The sequence below is a fragment of the Mesoplodon densirostris genome, chromosome 5, assembly GCF_025265405.1.
Source record: "Mesoplodon densirostris isolate mMesDen1 chromosome 5, mMesDen1 primary haplotype, whole genome shotgun sequence".
Lineage (NCBI taxonomy): Eukaryota > Metazoa > Chordata > Mammalia > Artiodactyla > Ziphiidae > Mesoplodon > Mesoplodon densirostris.
In genome coordinates, this window is record NC_082665.1 from 84,863,928 (window position 1) to 84,886,155 (window position 22,228).

General features: G+C 36.8%; 1 protein-coding gene across 2 annotated transcripts in view; it reads right to left on the reverse strand.

The window, feature by feature from the left end:
- Positions 1-22,228, reverse strand: part of IFT80 (intraflagellar transport 80) — a 109,684-nt gene that overhangs the window by 62,458 nt on the left and 24,998 nt on the right. For both annotated transcript variants that reach the window (XM_060100004.1, XM_060100003.1), the window contains 5 exons: positions 20,842-20,952; positions 19,252-19,320; positions 8,843-8,952; positions 5,171-5,260; positions 3,590-3,727 (listed from right to left, as the gene is read on the reverse strand). In XM_060100004.1, coding sequence (XP_059955987.1) covers positions 3,590-3,727; positions 5,171-5,260; positions 8,843-8,952; positions 19,252-19,279 — 366 coding nt within the window. In that variant the 5' untranslated portion in view covers positions 19,280-19,320; positions 20,842-20,952. The remainder of the gene's footprint in view (positions 1-3,589; positions 3,728-5,170; positions 5,261-8,842; positions 8,953-19,251; positions 19,321-20,841; positions 20,953-22,228) is intronic.

The window sequence follows — 22,228 nt, forward strand, 5'->3', positions numbered from 1 at the left end:
ATATCCACAAAGTAATTTTAAATGAAGCAGATGCTAAGGAAGAATCAGAAGAATAAATTACTATATGAGGTTTTTTTTGTTTATCTTTTCAATTAGACTACCCTTTTGGTATCACTGTCATTGACATTTACTATTTCATCTCTAAAATAAAAGTATTTTTTCTACAGTAGGGCAAGCATTATCACTCTCAGAACTGAGAAGGACTATCAAACATCTCACATGTTTTAAGTGTTCCTTCCAGTATGATCTGAGGATAACCAGGGAACTTCTTAAAAATACAACTCTCTGGACCCCATTCTCCTGAAATTTTGATTAATTACATTGCAAATGGGGGCTCAAGAATATGTATTTTAGCAACGCCCAGGTGATACTTATGAACTCTGAAATTTAGGTAACTTGATTTATTACTGTAATGATTACACAGGGATCGAATAAAATTATATTGCACAAAGCCAGCACAAATTATACCATACCATAAGAGGACATTATCCTCAGGCCAGCACCAAGACAGTGAGGTACTCAAGTTGAAATCCAAATAATTATTCTTGACTCTTCCCACTTTTTTATTTATTTATTTATTTATTTATTTATTTATTTATTTTTGCGGTACGCGGGCCTCTCACTGTTGTGGCCTCTCCCGTTGCGGAGCACAGGCTCCGGATGCTCAGGCTCAGCGGCCATGGCTTATGGGCCCAGCCGCTCCGCGGCATGTGGGATCTTCCCGGACCGGGGCACGAACCCGTGTCCCCTGCATCGGCAGGCGGACTCTCAACCACTGCGCCACCAGGGAAGCCCTCTTCCCACTTTTTATAGCAAGAATTTATCCCTTAAACCTGTCCACTTCTTTCCATCCCCACTGCTATTCCCTATTATTCAGGCTAACATTATTTTCTTGTACTACTGCAATAGCCTCTAATTAGCCATCCTGCCTTCAGTCTACCTCCCCTCTAATCCAACGTCCCTGCTGACCTCACAGTATGCTTCCCTAAAATTCCACATCTAAAAGGTCACTTAACATGGATCCATGGCTCACCACTGCCCTGAGGATAAAACCCAAACTACTACAACCTCACTGACATTTTAATTTGTCTGACAAACAATAATTCTTTGCCTTTACATGTTCTGTTTCCTCTTCTGCACCACTGTTCCTGATACCAAATCAATATTTCCAATATTTGAATATTATCATGTTACTACCCACCATCCATGGCTCTCTACTAACTAACATATTGATTTTCCAACTTCATTGTTTTAGCTGCTCAAAGGAAATCTTATATTGGATGCTCAAATATCAAAGCTGATTAATGTAGAGCTTTTCTGGGTGGAGGAGGACAAGGGGCTCAACCGCCTCACCTCTTTTCTACACCACAGTAACCCCTAAGGGGGCTCCACATAAAATAACTAGATTTTAAAGTAGTAAAATCTAGACTCTTTTAGATGGCAAACACAGATCTGGTCTGAGAATATCTTTTCTGTATTATCTCCTGGTAACATCCCATGCAAAATCTTATTGACATTGCACAAAAAGCACCATACTTTGATGCACAAGAGGTTCCTTCTGCCTACAACTCTCTTCTCCCACCATGTCTCCTTGAAGAACTACTAATTCTTCAAGCCTCAGCTCTCAGTCAGTGTCCCACTGGCAGAGTTAGGCTCTGTCACTCCTCTATTGTGCTTGCACACAGCAACCTCATGTATAGCACTGACACAGTCTTTTTTTTTTTTTTTTTTTTTTTTTGTGGTACGCGGGCCTCTCACTGCTGTGGTCTCTCCCGTTGAGGAGCACAGGCTCCGGACGCGCAGGCTCAGCGGCCATGGCGCACGGACCCAGCCGCTCCGCGGCATGTGGGATCTTCCCAAACCGGGGCACGAACCCGTGTCCCCTGCATCGGCAGGCGGACTCTCAACCACTGCGCCACCTGGGAAGCCCCTGACACAGTCTTATAGTCTGATTCTCCACTAGACTGTCAACAACTTGAGTGAAAATCTTTACATCTTCCCATCCCCAGTTTCCAAAATACTCTCTGATGACTAGTATATATTTGATATCTACTGAATAAAAGAAAATATGTTTAAAATGTTAATCTCAAGTCTTAAAAAATTATTACAATATATTCAGTCTATTCAGTTGAACAAGGTAAGAACAAAATTCTTTTAGAAAATTTACTTTTCCCGAATAGTTGACATTCTAAAAATAGGTTTGGTGTTAATTAAGTAAATCTTTAATTCAGTTATTCAGATCAGTTCAATGCCCCAAGTTTTTTAAATTTTTAAATATTTTCATCAAAATGGCAAATTTAAATTATTATGCTTAAATTGACTTATTAGTGAATTACTGAATATCTACTGCGTTGTACAGATAATAGAGAATCATTAAGCTATTGGATCTTATAAACTATCTACGGAGTCAAAAATAATATACATAAAACTAAAATGGATGATATAAGAGTATAATACACTGTGAAAATGAGAATATATATTCTATAGGCTGAGAATCATTGATAGAAAATCAGATGAAAATGAGATGGTCTAACTTAACATCCTTATGTTAAAACTAAGAAAAGAGATCTAGGTGAGAGGAAGTTAGAAAAATAGATAAATAAACTTTATCTATGGAAGGTATCATGAAAAGAAGTCAAATATGAAGTGAGCCTTAAAAAATAGGAAGAACTCATTAAGTATAAGAGATGAGAGCATTCCAAGAAAAGAGAAGATGAGGACGCTAGTGAGGGGCAGAGAAGATTCATGAGTCTGATTTAAACAGATACAAATTAGAGAGTTATGGGGAGAAAAGACAAGAGGTTTTATGGCACCAGGTTTCAGACAGCTTCAAAGTCAGGCAGAGGACTTTATATTTCATATGATAAAAAACAAGCAACCAGAAAACTTAATAGGTCATTTAAAAAGCTCTAAGAATTCTAAATTAACTGTCCTGTTTTGCATTTGAGGAAAATAAGCCACAGAAAAATTATGTGATTTCCTCATAGTTAGGAACAGTATGGAATAGCCCCAGTCATATAATGCTGCCACCTCTGGAGCACTTTGATGAAACAATTCATTCTTCAAGTACAGTGGGTAAATACTGTTGAACTTGGCTGTTTGCCTAAGTTCTAAACAGAATTTGTATAGAGGGCATATTCTCTTGTGAGGGAAAAATCTCACACACATTCAAATATGAATCCTTTGGTTTTAAAATGACCATTTAAAAAATTTAGTAGCAATTCCTTACCAAAAATATGCAACAAAAACTTTTGTATGAAACATATTGACAGTTAAAAAAAAAAAAGGTTCAAAAAAAGGTTCAAATCTATATTGATTGGGCATAAATTTTAACACTTTACCATCTTTCACAACCATGCTTAAAATAAGTATTTCCAGAAAGATAGTAGAGAACATACCCAATCTTCAGATTGAACTTAAAGAGTTTATATGGTCCCATAAATCTGGAATTGATTGAACCAGTATATTAAGAAGACAAACTAGAAAGATGCAGTCAAATGCATCACTGAAAATGTTTTTTAAAGATTGAGAACCAGGTGTGTTGTGCATTATGACAGCACATCTGTGATTGCTTACCACTATAACTTACCCCAGTTTTATCACACAAGCGTAAAGTATGAAATGATCCAACAGCAAATAATTCTCCATCTGGAGCCCAGGCAACTGAGGTAATAGGATGCTCATGAGGTTGTGAACTATACAGAGGGCGGCCGTAGCTATCCCATACCTACAAAAAACAAATTAAAAAGAATCTTTTATAAGTCACCACGTTATTACAAACAAGTTTGTAGCTTCTAGTAAAGTATCAAGTAAAGATTTAGAAGTCATCACTTTATAATATTAGCAATTACATGTCTTTACTATCCAACAAGGCAAGGTGGGGGTAGGGAAGCTGTCTGGAAACCTAAATATCTGCCCCCAAAATGTTATTGGTATCATCATGATAATTTCAGATTTTACTAACTCTTTAATTAATCATAAAAACTACCCATTTTAGGGCCTCCCTGGTGGCGCAAGTGGTTGAGGGTCCGCCTGCCGATGCAGGGGATGCGGGTTCGTGCCCCGGTCTGGGAGGATCCCATGTGCCGCGGAGCGGCTGGGCCCGTGAGCCATGGCCGCTGGGCCTGCGCGTCCGGAGCCTGCGCGTCCGGAGCCTGTGCTCCGCAACGGGGGAGGCCACGACAGTGAGAGGCCCGCATACCGCAAAAAAAAAAAAAAAAAAAAAAAACTACCCATTTTAACCCTTTTAAATTTAATAATAAAGTTTTGAGATGTTCAGTATTTTGCTTAAATTTTTTTGTCCAGTAAGTGCTCTATCAACTTTCCCTGAAAGTATTTATTTCAGTAAATTCCCTTTAACTATAGTTAACTTAAATCTTATTCTTCCTCATAAATTATTTTGGTCTGAAGCTGATTAATGATTAATAAACCAGTTAAGATTGACTTTTTTTTTTTTTTTTTTTTTTTTTTGTGGTACGTGGGCCTCTCACTGTTGTGACCTCTCCCCTTGCGGAGCACAGGCTCCGGACGCACAGGCTCGGCGGCCATGGCTCACGGGCCCAGCCGCTCTGCGGCATGTGGGATCCTCCCGGACCGGGGCACGAACCCGTGTCCCCTGCATCAGCAGGCGGACTCTCAACCACTGCGCCACCAGGGAAGCCCAAGACTGACTTTTTAAAACTAGGAGTTGTTTTCATGTTGCTACTCATTAAATCAAATTCTATAGGTCAGGGACTTCCCTGGTGGTGCAATGGATAAGACTCCACGCTCTCAATGCAGGGGGCCCAGGTCTGATCCCTGGTCAGGGAACTAGATCCCACATGCGTGCCGCAACTAAGAGTTCACAGGCCGCAACTAAGAGTTCGCATGCCACAACTAAGGAGCCTGCGTGCCACAACTAAGACCCCATGTGACCAAATAAATATTTTTTAAATGGTTAAAATGGTAAATTAAAAAAAAATTCTATAGGTCAATGAAATAGGCCAAATTAGAAAGGCAACACTTCAAAATGCTGAAAATTATAAAATAACAATTTGCTAAATTATTAGAGTTAAAAGATATGGCTAAAGAGAAGGACTAAAAGAATACTCTTATATGCTAAATACTTTTCACCGAAATTCGATTCTTTCAACCAGGTGATAAATTCAAACAGTATTCAAACATTACATACCTTATATTTACAGTCTTCGCCAGCAGATAAAATTAAATCATTGACTGAGTTCCAGTCTACTTTTAAAATAATGCCATCGTGAGCTTTCCACTATGAGAAAAAAATAAGATATTTATTATAACTTCAAGAGCACTGAAAAGTTTTTTAAATAAGAAAAGGCATTTTGCCTCTTTCTAATGATTCTCTTGTCTTCTTCCTGAAGAAGACTCCTATCTTCCTTTCATAACCATTATGCTTATTTCATTTCCAATTTAAACTAATGAAAAGCACCTTGCACTATGACATCTACTATATAACTCACATCCTTATCAATTTCCTCAATTGCCTGGACTCCAGATGGAAAATCACTTGCTGTTGAACTGTTCCAAGCTTGACATCTGTGTGATAATAATGGAATGAATATGTTATGTACTCCAAAACTTACTTGAATCCAAATTTTGCTCCCTTTGCACAGTTGATCTCGTTACTGATACTGCCTTCATTCTTGTTTACTAATTCTTTTATTTTTAAAAAAAAACTTCTACTACATGAACATTCTCTTTAGCACTCTCTTCATTCTCTTCTGTACATTCCCCTAAGCTTCATTCTCTTTACCTTCATGTCCCTGGAGTAGTCACTAACTACTCTGAGAAAATTCTGCTGCATTTACCATATAACAAAAGGTTTCCCACAGATATATATTCTACACATATATAGAATGCATACATATTTGTGTATATATCTAAGTCACCCCAAAATTGGCGATCTAGAAATTAAGCGTGGATGTCTTCTTGATCTTAAATATAATTTATGTGCTCATTTAGATATTAACCACACACATAATTAAAAGCCATTAATCTTTCACTAGGTTTAAGCAGAATAATATAACTGAAAAAGAATTAATTTTTCTTGAAGACTATAAGATACATTTTAATGTCTGAACCAACTAACTTTGTTTCAAAGAGTGACTGATTTTAAGGGTTTTCTCTCTACAGAGCCTTCCCGGGAAAATCTATTATTCTTAATGTATACAGAAAAAAACCATCAAATTAGGGTCAAATAAGCCCTAAGAATAAGCAATAATTCATAGCTTGTTTTATTCAGATACATAAAAATACACTGTCAAAAATGAACGTTTTGATAAAGCAATAATTTTCACAATTTACTACTAAATTAATCCAATGTCCTAAAATAAACTGCAAAGACAAAAATAACAAAATAGAGATATATAGAGATACACACATGCAGAGATTCTCAAGAGTTTCATTTTTAAACTACAAAAATAATATTTTCCATATTCAAAAGTTAGGAACAGGGCTTCCCTGGTGGCGCAGTGGTTGAGAGTCTGCCTACCAATGCAGGGGACACGGGTTCGAGCCCTGGTCCGGGAAGATCCCACATGCCGCGGAGCAACTAGGCCCGTGAGCCACAACTACTGAGCCTGCGCATCTGGAGCCTGTGCTCCGCAACGAGAGGCCGCGATAGTGAGAGGCCCGCGCACCACGATGAAGAGTGCCCCCCGCTCGCCACAACTAGAGAAAGCCCTCGCACAGAAACGAAGACCCAACACAGCCAAAAATTAAACAAACAAATAAATAAAAAAAGTTAGGAACAAAATATGGTTTAAATTTTCCTTGTACTATAATTTAGGATATCAATTATACATTACATATATTCACATATTACATGTAATACATAGACAGTTTTCAATTATTTCTTAATGTATTAGGCATTTTGTAAAATTCCTTTGAATCGTGAGCTCTTCACAGAAGGCAGAAACTATGTTCTGTTTCACTTTTAATACGTTACACCCCAGCATAGCGCCTAGGATATAGTAAGTATGCACTACATTCCCACTGAATGACTAACTAAACAGAAGTCTCCTCACTATGAAACCAAGTTCTGGGTCTCTAGAAGAGTCCCTAAAGCTCTTAAGGGAAATGAGATATATACTTTTGAACTGTATTCTACAAGCAAGAATTAAGTAAGCATTCTTTTTTGTGAATAATCCAAATTTGAGCATGTGTTTATGCCCAAGGAGAATTGCTGCAGTTTTAATTTTCCAAAAGGAATAGAAGATTTGCACGAAGTTACTAATTATACTTTAACCCCTTCTCCACTCTAGCTGAATTTTGGCAATGGATACTTTTCTTTCACTCCACTACCTCCTGGGCCAAAGGTTTTACCAAGCCACAGAACGATAATTTATCAATGATGATTTAAGCATCTTCCTGAGTTTCACTTACATATGCCTAATTACAGGTATCTTAACAAATCACATAGCTATAAACTAAACGATTCATCTGGCCTGCTTTTGCTGTATGATTTCAAAACACATTTTCAGAATATAAGTGGTATTAGAAGGACTCTGACTAAAGGCAGTCAGAGCCAGTCCTCTTTCCTAGCTTATTCCTTTTGCCCAAATTCTTCTCTTTCTGTTGTTCCACAGTTCTTAGCAGAGTGTTCTGCAGGTAGTAAAACTGTAAGTGCATGATGACTGTGTGGAATATGTATAGCATAATCTACATAATCTACATAATATGGAATCTCAAAGCCATTTCTATATCCTTACTCTCCAAATTCTACATCTACTCACTGTTAAACCTAATGCTTCTTCTTAAAACACTTTTTATACCTGCTGTAGCCAGTCAATCTCCAGCACCAAATCCCTTACCCAGGATGTGGTCATTCTATACCTTTTAACTGGCCTCCATGGCTCTAATTTATTAAGGGCTGACTGAAAGGTAGAGATGATATAATAACACCTCACTATCAACAATAACTACTCTTCATTGTGTGCACTCAATATTTTGATTATATGCACTGTCCCATGCACTTTGCAATTTAACTCATTTAATCCTCACAACATTCCTATCAAGTAGGTATTAGCATCACATCTAAGAGATGAGAACGCTGAGGCTCTAAGATATTTTATAACTTGCCTAAAGTCACATATAAGTAAGTGAACATTTGAACCCAGGTGACTAACTCCAAAGCCTGTAATCTTATTACCCACACTACACTGTGTCATTATCAAAATATGAAGAAAATGATTCTGCCTCTTTGCACTGAAATCAAACATCAAAATCCTGGATATAGGCTTAAAGGTTTTTCATTAATTTGTCCTCCCCTGACCTGTCTTAACTGCCACTATTGTTTTGCTTCCCTATAATTGGTAAAATTATATATACCCAATTGTTCTAAACATTACATTGACTCCCCCTCCACTCTAAAAATACTAAAAGAATTCTAGGGTCTTAGAGAAAGCTCAAGGGTACTGAACAGACAATGAGGAGGAGGAGGAGGAGGACACTAGAGGTGATGATAAAAAATACAGTCTAAACAACCTCTTAAAGTTTTATGATTTAGTCCTGTTTTGTCTCAAATCTATACATGTTAGGTTGACTCTCTTCAATTTAAAGATGGCTATTATGCCAAATCATGTGATAATTTAGTAACTCAGAACACATTTATGACTTACTGGTATAATGTGAGTTGGAAAAAGGGGGAAGTGAACCTCGTTGGAAACATAACCAGATATCCCCTGTTCTGTAACAAAGGCCGGTAAAACCACTCACTTAAGAGCTTCAACTATAACAAGACCACCCAGAAAAAAGGGACTCCTAAGAAAGTGACCTCTCACTTAGCAGTCTGGCAGACCCCAATAACAATTTACAAATGCCTGAGAAGTACCTGTAAAACTTTAGCATTTGGTTGAAGAGGTTTAATGATCAGCTGTTTGCCTGCTGTGTAAAGAACCTTTTCTGAATCAGGGCCCCATGCTACTGAATACACTGGTGTTCCTGTAAAAAGGAAAAGAAAAAAACCTGATAAACTTTAATCATTATGCTTTATAAAAGGGAGATGGTTAGGAAAATCAAAAAAGCAATTTGGGGTGTCATTTCATTTCCTCCTTATTCACTGGCCCACCCAAACTGCAGTATATAGCCTGTTACTGAAACATAGACCAGGTTAAGACTGACTGTTGAAAATCTACTGTGAGCAATTGATAAACTATATTTTTTACTAATTTTGATCTTGCTGAGAAAATACGGAGCTTTTAGGACTTCGAGAGTGTTCTATGGAAACATGTAAAATAAATATACTTCATTATGTTAAGATATAAAGAGGTATCAGAAAAGTCATCATTTATCATTTCCCATCATCAACAACTCTTGTGTAGTGGTTTGATATGATTTCAAATCCACTCGTTCACGACAAAATGAAGTTGTTTTGACCTAAGAATGAAGTTGTTTTTATAAGGAAAGCTGTTTTGCTATAAGAGTGAAGGTGTTGTGTCAGGAGATCATCATGGACATCTGAGGCTGCTGATGAAGCACTCTGTAGCTCAGCTGCTGAGGTGCACCACTGGCAGCTGATCAATAAGAATAAATGAATAAGCAACTATGGCGAGGGGACATTTAGACTATAAATATCCAGAATCGTGAGGACTATCTGAGAATGTCTGGCCTCAGCAAGGCGACTCTATTCATCAAAATAGGTCTCTGAAGACCCTGGGGCATTAGCTTCCTGCCAGGGTAAGTCCCTTTACCAGCAACAGTGAAAACACTGCAGCAGCCCCACCAAGATCATTCACTGGCTCAACACTTGAGTCTTCATTCCCTAGCAGTGTGCTCCAGTGGCAACATTCGACTTTTGCTTTTGTGCCTTCAGCTTGTGGTTGACTAAGCCAACTCTCCTGGGAACCAACTGGTAAAAAGGTACACCTCAACTAAATTTGGACTTCTTTTCTTTATTATCATTAGTTTGGAGAATATTTCTTTGTTGGCTTCTTAAGAGACATTATCCTGGAGACTTCCCTGGTGGTCCAGTGGGTAAGACTCCGTGCTCCCAATGCAGGGGGCCCGAGTTTGATCCCTGGTTGGGTAACTAGATCCCGCATTCATGCCACAACTAAGAAGTCAGCATGCCGCAAATAAAAAAAGATCCTGCATGCTGCAACTAAGATCCAATGCAGCCAAAAATTAAAAAATAAAATAAGTAAATTTATTTTTTAAAAAAGAGCTGTCATTTCACTGTACATGAATTATACTTCAATGAAAATGGGGAAAATTAAAAACAAACAAAATAAATCTTTAAAAAAATAAATTAAAGCGCTTCCCTGGTGGCGCAGTGGTTGAGAGTCCGCCTGCCGATGCAGGGGACACGGGTTCGTGCCCCGGTTCGGGAAGATCCTACATGCCGTGGAGCGGCTGGGCCCGTGAGCCATGGCTGCTGAGCCTGCGCGTCCGGAGCCTGTGCTCCGCAACCGGGGAGGCCACAACAGTGAGAGGCCCGCGTACCGGTAAAAAAAATAAAATTAATTAATTAATTTAAAATTTTTTTTTAATTTTTAAATAAATAACGAATATCATATCAATTGAGGGCATTAAATTATCTGTGCTCCACTGTCTGACCCAGTTACCTATTCATTAGAACCTGTTCATTAGAGAAGTGAATCAAGGTCATATAATTAATCTATGAAATATTAACCTATTTATATTTATAAAACAAAGCTTTTAAAAATTGTCTAGGATTCCTAAGTCAGACTATTGTAGCAGTTGACTTTATGTAATGATTGAATAAATCTTTCAGTAATTTACATTCTCAGTAAAATGAAATCTGAATCTGAGGATTTATAAGCAATCAGTAAGATTTGTTTATTTAAATGGAAAACCCAACTGATGCTAATCAACAGGGAGTAATCAGTAATCAACAGGGAGTAAATTTCAGAAAGATAAATGCTGTGTTTAAGTGGCACCCTACTCCTTTAGTGCCATTTTTTTCCCAACCAGAACGTAATTCAACTGTGAGCAAGTCTCAGTGGTTTATAGGACTTAGAAAGTCTGATTTAGACCTAGTCCAAAAAACTCCTGAAGCATTCCTTTCATGGTGTAGGTTAGATATTATATTGGGTCTAAACATCCTGTTCAGTCGGTGACATCTAGGATTGTCCTGTATCAGAGGAACCTACAGATGACCAATGAGATGGCTGACCTCAGAGGGTACTTCTTCTAAACTTAGTAAGTATATTCTCTTGAAACATTCTCTGGGAGTAGCCAGGAGCTGACCTGGGCTTCAAAGTAAATCTCCAAATGAACAGAGTTCAAGTGTAATAAACTCCCCAGAAAATGTAAATCAAAATTTCAGATATTCCAAACGTGATTCTTGGTGAGGACAGTAAGGGAATAAGAGAGGAAAGCTTATTTGATACAGTGGTAGAATTATAGGTGCCTTCTTTATTTCCATTATTATAGTTGTAAGTATTGTGCAAAAAAAGTAAATTTATGTATTTTAATTATAGACTATCAAATCTTCATGAATACACTCAGTAAAATAACAGTTTCCTGAGTGTATACAAAACTATGACAAACATCTACCCCCAAGGAAATAATTCAGTAAACACAGCTCCCATTGAGTTATACAGGATGTGACTCTAGTCCTTTAGTTGTGGTAAAAGGCATGGTTTGGGGGTATAGGATGAGGAGTTAGGGACTCTTATGTCCTCTTTCACATTGAATTTGTGGCCCCATTAAGTCAACTCTGTCACCATTTCCTTGTTTATAAACCTTATAAATCTTCAGAATACTTATCTCTCCTGTTAGGACATGGAGATTATTCATTTCCTGCTTATGAAACAATTTTTTAAACAACAATGCTGTTAAAGAAACAGGTATAGTAATTTATAGAATAAAACGAAATAGGCTTATAGAGGAAAATTTAAGTAATTCCTTTGTTACAGCATGTGGTTTTTTAACCACATTCCTTCAATCAAAAAACAAATATAGAGTTACTTATGATAAATAAGCAATCCTAAATAAGATCAATAGCTAAGGAAGTTCCAGCTTCCTAACCACCAATATTCAAAATGAATATAACGGACTTCCCTGGTGGTGCGATGGTTAAGAATCAGCCTGCCAGTGCAGGGGACACGGGTTCGAACCCTGGTCCGGGAAGATCCCACATGCCGTGGAGCAAATAAGCCCATGCGCCACAACTACTGAGCCTGCGCTCTACAGCCTGTGAGTCACAACTACTGAGCCCGCGTGCCACAACTACTGAGGCCCGTGCACCTAGAGCCCATGTTCCACAACGAGAGAAGCCACCGCAATGAGAAGCCCATGCACCGCAACGAAGAGTAGCCCCCGCTCACCACAACTAGAGAAAGCCTGTGCAGCAACGAAGACCCAATGCAGCCAAAAATAATCAATCAATCAATAAATGAATGAATGAATAAATAAATGAATATAACATCAAGAACTAAGAGAACTCTTCCTTATATTCATTATTTATATTTATAATAAAATGTTAAGTGTGAAACTCCTGTATATATGTTTTTATTGCTATACAACTTCTGATTTGGGTGGTTCTGGAGAAGGCCATATTGAAAGTGGATGAATTAGCTTCACAGAGAAAATGATTTCTATTATTAAAAATCCATCTCAGTAGCATTTGAAACAAATCTTTAGTATTTAAAATGTTTTTTAAAAATGTATTTACTGAAGCACTGAATTACTCCCAATGCTACACTTCACTTTGCAAAGTCAGTATGGAAATAATAATATAGCCTTCAGGTTAAAAAACTTGACAACAAAAAGTTTAGCAAATTATATAATAAGATGTTATTAATTTCTTTATTAACAAAAATGGACAAAAAACAAAAGTAGTTTTATAATAGTTAATTTCTTGGTTTTTATTTTGGGAATTTTTATTTACGCTCCATTTCATTTAAGACACTCAAAAAGATCTTGTTTTTCTGACTTTGTACATTAAGATCATGTGACCTTTTTGACATTTTTTAAGAAACCACATGCACCTGGGGTTGTGTTAAATGTCAGACCCTTATCTCTCTGTAAAACAAATTATCTAAATTCTTTCAACTTGTTGAAGGCATTTTAAACCACAGAAAAGGAGACAAAAATGTATTTCAATTGTTTTAAGGAAGTACATGGTCAAATATACCATGTTTTTCACATTCATACTAAAAGGTATCCCCTAAAAAATGTTGTTTTTGCATGCTTTTAAGAATGATTTTGAAACAAACTCTCACTATTACAATGAAGCATTAGCTACCTTTGCCTTGAGTGCAGTATAGGTCTACACCTTGTGAGTGTAAGTAAAGAACTTAGAGCAGAGTTTGGCACTCTATAAGCACGACCTGTTAGCTACTACCACTACTACTTTGTAATGCAATAAGCAACCATTTGTTATTGTGTTGTGCATGGGAGTAGACACTCAAGTTTTTTGGTTGCCAAATCATTAAGAATTCAAAAACAAAGAATTATTTCCCTTTCATTCTAGTTGTAGGGACATGTATTAACAAGTAAGTAATATCGAGTGGGATTTATTCCTCAAAAAAACAACTTTTTGGTTGTGTATGTCACTGGGTCAATACAGAGAAAAAAGCTGAAATGAAGGCATTTGTTTCTTTAGTTTCTAGCCTCAGCCACCTCTCCCTTGGGGATCTCAACTTCCTCCATAGCTTCACCTTTCACCTTTCTGTAACTGACACTCACAATAATATTTCAGCCTTTACTTCTGAGCTCTAACACATTTCCACTTGCCCCAAAGACATGCCAGAACTTCAAACTCTATATATTCATATATCATCCCTCCACACATATCCCCTCACTTCTTCTTCCTCTGAATTCTTCACCTCTTACAGGATTATCCATTCCTCTTAGCCACTGAGAACTATTCACTTTTTTCAACTACCCTCATCACTGACTCTGTTCAAGCCTTACTGCACAATAGCATAAAACATTTCAGTAACCTCCATACCAGCGACCCCAATTTAACCTCTATCTCTTCTAATTTATCCTACGTATTACTGCTAAGGTAATCTTCCTAAAAAGGAAGACTTTATCTCTTACTATCCTGCTCATTTTTTTAAAGATTTTATATGCTTATAGAATAAACTAACCTCCTTCATTTAGCATCTACGAATATCAGTGTCTTGGTCCCTCTGGCAGTACCATCCCTCACAGAGCCTACACCCTGGCCCAAGCGGGTTGCTCACCTGACTTCCATGGCTCACGCCATTCTGCCTCTGTGCGTCTGATCATCTAATTTCTTCCACAGCTCCACTTCATTGCCAACAAGCCCATTTCTTTATCCTTCCTAATTTCCTTGTCCTTCGAAGCCTAATTAAAAGATGCTGCAGTATTTGCCAGGAAGCCTTTCTGATACTTTCTCTCCCCACAAAGCATTCATTTCTGCTTTCCTGTCCTCCCACGATGCCTTAAAGAAACGAGCACATTCTGCCTTGTGTCACAGTTATTTATATTTCCTTTACCAAATTCATTATAAACAGGCTCCATGTTTTGTCATCTCCTTCTTCTATTTGAATATAGTATACGGGAAATGTCCTTAAAGGTTTGCAGTATTACTCTCTTCCAATTTTAACCTATAATTAAAATATACAATGTGACACAAGATAGAGCTTCATTATAATTATCCTCGGCTTACACATTATTTTTCTCTAATAAGGAAAAATAATTCCTGATAGGTACCAGTAAGAATAGTTATTTTTTGTTTTTTTTGTTTTTTTTTTTTGTGGTACGCGGGCCTCTCACTGCTGTGGCCTCTCCTGTTGCGGAGCACAGGCTCCGGACGCTCAGGCTCAGTGGCCATGGCTCACGGGCCCAGCTGCTCTGCGGCATGTGGGATCCTCCCGGACCGGGGCACGAACCCATGTCCCCTGCATCGGCAGGCGGACTCTCAACCACTGCGCCACCAGGGGAGCCCAGAATAGTTTTTAAACAAAGTCAAATTCCACCCCCTGCCCCACCCCCCCAAAAAAAAGCAAGATTAATGCTTTTTCTGTATTGGAAGAGAAGGTGATGACCATGACTTTTCTATCTTTATATCTGCCTCCAATCATCAAGAAATGAATTTGGGAATTTTTCTACTCATCAAGGAATAAGTACAATTAACATAAACATGTAGTAAAAATCACAGGATGCTTTCAACATTGTTTACATAATTCTGAGTCTTACAGTAATTCAGGCTTACGTTATTTCATTTTTGTGCCAAAATTTACAGCTTTTCTCCTCAAAGAAGCCAGGAGTCCCCCACCTCTACCTCCCTTGGTCTTTTTACTTGAACCTTTAGCATTTAGCTCTCAGTAGGTCAGATTTATAATCACCCTTGAAATTTGTAGCCTATAATAAATCAAACCTTATAAATAACTAGGGATTTTTCCTTCAGAGTTAATGTGATTATAACTTAACTTCTCTAATGATTTTTCCCAGAGATAAAACAGGCGAAGTCTATCTATGCCTTATTAGGAAAGTGTGGGTGGCAACAATGATCAAAAGTTCAAAAATTAGGGACTTCCCTAGTGGCACAGTGGTTAAGAATCCGCCTGCCAATGCCGGGGACAGGGGTTCGAGCCCTGGTCCGGGAAGATCCCACATGCCGTGGAGGAACTAAGGCCGTGCACCACAACTATTGAGCCTGAGCTCTAGAGCCCGCGAGCCACAACTACTGGGTCCATGTGCCACAACTGCTGAAGCCCGTGCGCCTAGAGCGCTGCCACAAGAGAAGCCACCGCAATGAGAAGCTTGCACACCACAACAAAGAGTAGCCTCCACACCCCGCAAGTAGAGAAAGCCCGTGTGTAGCAACAAAGACCCAAAACAACCAAAAATTAATTAATTTAAAAAAATTCAAAAATTAAAAGCATAGTTCTATCGTGAATTTATAATTCTTAATCTAGAAAAAGGTATCAGATTATTCAGTTGAAATACCAATAAGTTAACTAAAATAAAATCTACCTAATTTAGTTTTGTTCATTAATCTCATAATTAACATAAACCTTGAGTGAGAAGAATAAGATTCAAATAGGATAAAAATGGTCAGCAGTTTCACAGCCATTTGATGTTAAGGAAATTACAGCTATTTGGAATGTTGATGTAAAATACCATTACATGATCCAATGAATACATAATAAAATTACCTATCTTATAAGACATAATATGTACTTTAGCTTTTAAGAAAATCCTATTTATCCGTCTATCTGAGAGGAAGAAAAAATAAAAAAGAGCACCACCCATCCCTCTCCAAAATAAATACTATACACAAAAAATAACTCAAAATCGATCACAGACCAAAAAAAGATCATACATTTAGCGTAAGCACTAAAACTATAAAACTCTTAGAAGAAACTATAGATGCAAGTCTCCATGACTTTGGATTAGGCAATAGTTTCTTAGATATAACACCCAAAGTAGAAACAATCAAAGAAAAAAATAGATAAACTGAATTTCATCTAAACTTTTGTGCTTCAAAAGCTATCATCAAGAAAATGAAAAGGAAACCCACAGAATTGGGAAGTTGCATATCCAAGTTGCAAATCATATATCCAATAAGAGTCTATTAACCAGAATATATATAAAGAACTTACAATTCAACAATAAAAAGACAACCCAATTAAAAAATGTGCAAAGGATTTTAACAGATATTTCTCCAAAGAAGACCAACAAATGGCCAAAAAGCACATGAAAAGAGGCTCAATATCATTAGTCATCAGGGAAATGCAAATCAAAACTACAATGAGATACCATTTTACAGTCACTCAAGGATGATTGTAATAAAAAAGACAGTAACAAGTGTTGAAGATTTGAAGAAATTGGAACCTTCATATATTTCTACTGGGAATGTAAAATGGTATATTCACTTTGGAAAACAACTTGAAGAAGATTTTAATTCACTGATATGAAACCACCTCCAAGACAGTTCACAATTCAAGTGAAAAAAAGCAAGGAGCATATTATAGTAGATACAATATGCAACCACTTGTTTATTAAAGGAAAAAAAAAAGAACATATAAAACCAAATTTCCTACACAAGAAAATGGTAACACCAGCTGCCTCTGGGAATGTTTGCTGGGTGGCTGGAAGACAGGCGTAATACGAGAGACATGGGTAGTATTTAATAGATAACTTTATACCCTTCTTTATGCTTTAAATTCTGAACCATGTGAATGTAGTATCTATTAAAAATTAATACTTAAAAAGATGTAAGTGCTCCCTGCAAGGCACATACTAACAATCAAAATTTTATGATCCCTATTATTGAAAATATGAGTTGCAAACTCAAATCCCTTCAGAGATTTATGTTGTGTTCTACCATGTAATATAAATGAGTGAAGTATGTAGAGTGTAAGAAAAATAAGAGAAGCTTAAAATCCAACTAAAAATGGAGCAGCCACTGCTGAACTCCAGCTGATTGTATTTGTTCTGGAAAGCAGACTTAATGTTGCCAGTTCTTCCAATTTTTCAAGACACCAGAAATCCAAATATGTATGTAAAATATCCTAATTTTTAATGTTGGGCCTGCACCATGCTAGTGGGACAGATTCAGCCCACAAGCCATCTGATTGTGACTTCTGATGTATAAAAAGTCCTTAATTTATGAATATATTGGGCTTCCAAACTGCCTCTGCATGTTTGGGAATTCTAAATGCATTTTCTCTGTAAGAGTAAAATAAGTAGCAATCTGGTTTCCAGACCCATTATACAGGTAAACTATAGTACTGAACCAACAGCACTATGTCATCTACCCTCTATGATTAACAATGTTTATGTTAAACAACTTATTCTAAGTTTCAACTTTAGACTTTGTAAAGTCCAAAATGGTAGATCCAAGGGATAATAAAAGGGAAGGAGATGATTGGGAAGAATTTAAAGAAAGAGAAGGAGCCGTAGGGGGACACTGGTGAAGGATCTTAGGCAAGAATTCAGATTATTATAATGGGTAATGAGATAAGCTTTCAAAATTTCTCTGAAGATCTGTGTCTTCTATAGACAACATATTTAGCAAAAGAGAAAAGAAAGGAAAAAAGGATACGTCTCAGTAGCAGCAGCAGCTGAAAAGAACTGCAGCCCCTCCTCCAAGGGGGTGGTGATGATCTCTAAACGAATTGTGTAGTTGCTTATAAGTCAGACATCATAAGGTAAGAATGCCAAATAATTAGCTCTAACAAAAATTATAAAGCCAAAAGTAAAGGCCCATGCCTACTAGAAGATTAAAATAAAATTTATTTTCTAAAGGTATACTTTATTACTAAAGCAACAATAAATTGACATCTTTCCCTAACAAATTTACTGATGAATGTTTCTATGAACTCTAAATTTTCCACTCATGGATAAATATTCTATTTGGAGATCATCTGTACCAAAGATTTAACCTCAGGAGATAATTACTGCCTATTACTTATGGTTACCTTTGCTAACATTCGGTTGATGTGTAGCTAAAGAAATGTAACTATTTTAACATATCCTAAGAGTAAACATGAGTTTACTCTTGGAAAAAATGAAATCTGGAAATTTTTGGAAGTCAGTTGTTAGAGATGCTTCACAAAATGACTTTATCATATACTTCTGAAGAATAATCTGCAACCTTTTTGGCAACCTGTCTCTGAAGATCAGCTGATATGGGCTCAGGACAACATTAAAACTGCTTTATTGTTTCTAAGTAAACCTAATTTGGAAAATAAATCTGCTACAAGGAAAAAAATCATACGTAATCTAAATCCCAACAGGTATGACCACTGGATTGACTTTATGGGCACTTCTTCCCAATGAACATGGAAAACCAAGCTGCTGCTTTAAGTAGTTGTAGTTTACCAAGTTTTGGATCATAAGAGTATCTGTTCCCCTCCATTAGTATAGATGTACAACATAATTTAGAAAGGGTGCTATTATTATGATGTAATTAGAACTTTTTAAGTAAGGAGATACTCAGTGTTTTCTATTATTATTATTTACTTAACTAGACACCCAATCCTGTTCTAGATAGGATATGCTCATGATGCTTCAGAATTATTTTAAAAAGAATCATTAGCCTATAACTCCATTTATATAGATTCACTAACAAAGAAAAAGTGTTTGAGTGTGTCTTATATTTCTTGGCTCAAACAATACAGTTACCATGGCCCATCAGGCAACATGAAAGTAAGAGGAAAAAGTGTAAATAGAAATAAGAGATTTCAGGTTTTGAACCTGACCAAAATCAGCCTGAGGAACTATATTAGACTAACTATATTGGACTATTTTTACAGGAAAATGCAAAGACATTTAATTGATTATAATACATACCTTGCTGAGCTAAAGTTGATCTTAGCATTCCAGTCTTTGACCAGATTTTTATTTGTCCATCTTCTCCAGCTATAAAGAGAAAAGAATTGATTTTTTATCTATAGGAAATAAATGCAAACATTAAATTTACATATAAAAATCAGCAGTATCTACACTAATGCACATTTAAAATTCAGACACGAGGTACTCTACTTAGATATCACTGCTTCCTAAATATAAAATTTAACTGAAATTACTTTGAAACAATTTTATGAAAGTAGCCTGACTTCAATGACAAAATTATTTTTTTCCTCTAATCTTAGAAGACTTATGAGTATATTATTCAAATAATGCTTTCATTTTCACTGACGTCTCCATCCTAGAATTCTAAGAAAAGTGTTTTCCGTGTAATTAGAAGAGTTACAGCCAAACTCCAGTGAGTTGGGGACTGAATGGAGTGAAGTAATAAACTACTCTTTTGAACAGTTTGCCTGACGGGAAAGAAAGAAAGAGAAAGTTGTAGCTAGAGTTATTTGTTAAAGGAGGGATTTTTATTTCTTTTTTCTCAATTTTCAAGATGAATGACATCTGAACACATTTATATGCTGAAAAAAAAAAGGGAAAGAAAAAAAATACTGGAAAAGGAGAAGTCGAAAAAACAGGCAAGAGAAGAGAAACTCATTGATAAAAGTCCTACAGAAGGCCCAGGGGATAGGTGTGGTGGTTCTAAAATATATCCACAAATTCTTTGTTATTCCTTCTTTTAAGAAGTGAAGCTTAACTTCTCTCTCCTTTCTCCTTCAGTTTGGTCTATACTTAGTACCTTGCTTCTAATAGCATATGGTGGAAATGATGGAGTATGACTTCCAACGGTGGGTCATAAAATATATTGTGTCTTCCATCTTGCTCTCTCTTGGATCTCTCAGGGAGAAGCTCCAGCTATCATGTTGTTAGAACACTCAAGCAGCCCTATGGAGAGGCCCATGTTGTAAGGAACTAAGTAAGGCTTCCTGCAACAGTCATAGAGGAAGTAAGACCTCTTGCCAACAGCCATGTGAGTGAGCCATCTTGGAAGCAGATCCTCCAGCCCCAATGGGGCTTCATATAACTGCAGCCCCATCCAACTTCTTGATTCTGAGACAGAACCACCCAACTGAACTGTTCCCTGTCTCACAGAAACTGTGAGATAATACATGTTTACTATCTTAAGTCACTAACTTTTGGGATACCTTGTTACACAATAATAGATAACTAATATGATAGGTGAAGATGAGAATCCCTGCAGTAGGGCAGAAGATGGAAAAGAGATGGAAGGGGGGTAAAGTTAAATGAGAATATTTTGAATTTTAGAATTTTAAAGAATTAAAAGTTTTATTTACCCCACACTTGACCATTCCAAGACCTTCCTGACAGAACATTCTTCATAAGCCATACAGGAAAACTAATATGACACTCTGAATGATAACATTATATAGCAGTCTAGATCAATACTGTGCCAATTATTTGCTATTAGACAATGAAAGACACTATTGCTAAATGAAAATATTCTGTTCCTTTGGAAATTTTTCTTTAAAAATTTCATTTTAAATGTCATTTTTGCAGATAACCTACCTGTAACTAATGCTGTTCCTTCATAATTCCATCGTCCAGCAAGTACTGCTCCACAGTGAGCTTCCACACTTTTTTCCACTCTTCCTAACTTAGAAATCAGATGAAATTTGCCTAAAAGAAATTAAACTTGAGAAATCTATTTTATTAAATTAATTTATCCAATCAACAAACATCTGTTGAGTATCTACTAGTAGACTAGTTAGCATAGTGCTAGGCATGGAAGATACCAGGGCAAATAATATAATTATTCTTACTCTCAAGGGACACTCAAATCCATTGGGAAGCAGGCACAAAAACAAAATTATACAACCTTGAAACAAGTGGTGTGACAGAAATATATATATGATACTATGATAGTTCAGAGGGACAATAAAATTCTGCTGGGATATGGTCAAAGGGGGCCAAGAGGAATGTCAAGAAAGCCTTCTATTTAAGCAGAACTTTGCCGTCTTGTTTTTTTTTTTTTTTCTTAAAAACAGGCTATAGAAAAGTTAGGAAAAGTGTGGAAGAGAGGAACCAAGATAGTTAAATGGTGTTAAAAGATAAACTGAGGCATATTAAAAAATATTGAATTTTGGGGAATTCCCTGGTGGTCCAATGGTTAGGGCTCCTCTCTTCCACTGCAGGGGGCCCAGGTTCGATCCCTGGTTGGGGAACTAAGATCCCAAAAGCCGCGCTGGCAAAAAAAAACCAAACAAACAAAAACTGGACTTTGTGCAGAAATCAATTCCAATCCAACAGTGCCAAACTTTAAGTGGTTAGGAACGCTCCACTGACAGGAGCTCAGGGAGAGACTTCTATAGAGAAAAGGCAGAAGTAAAGTAAGGATACTATTGATTGACTACAACTTAAAGCCTGGTTGGCTGTTTGTGATTGGTTGTCCTTAGGTTTCAATTTCATAATCGTGAAGCATTCATTTACAGGCTTAGATTTTGCTTTGCTTTGCAGAGGTATACAGCATTAGAGTCACCTCAAGTCTAAAGGCCTCCTAGTTTAACTAATTTAATAACTGATAATCCCAAATTTTCAAATTCTTGCCTTATTTGATTTTACACTGTACCAGGCACCAGGTAGACAAAAAGAAGCAAGTTACTTAGTTGCTGTTCTCAAAAAGTTCACACATATATAGGCAAACAGCAAAAGGCTTACAACTTTAAAGGACCTAAGCAAACTATATAAGAGATGTCAAGGGAACAAATCAACTGTACAAAGAATAAGTGCTACAGGAAGCCAAAAAAATAATCAGTGTGGTTTTGAATGATCATGAAGTCTAATAATATATAGTTTGTAATAAAATAATTAGTACAGTTGGTCCTCCACATCCATGGGTTCTGCATTCTTGGACTCAGCTAATTGATTTAAAAAATACATAAATAAATAAAAACAA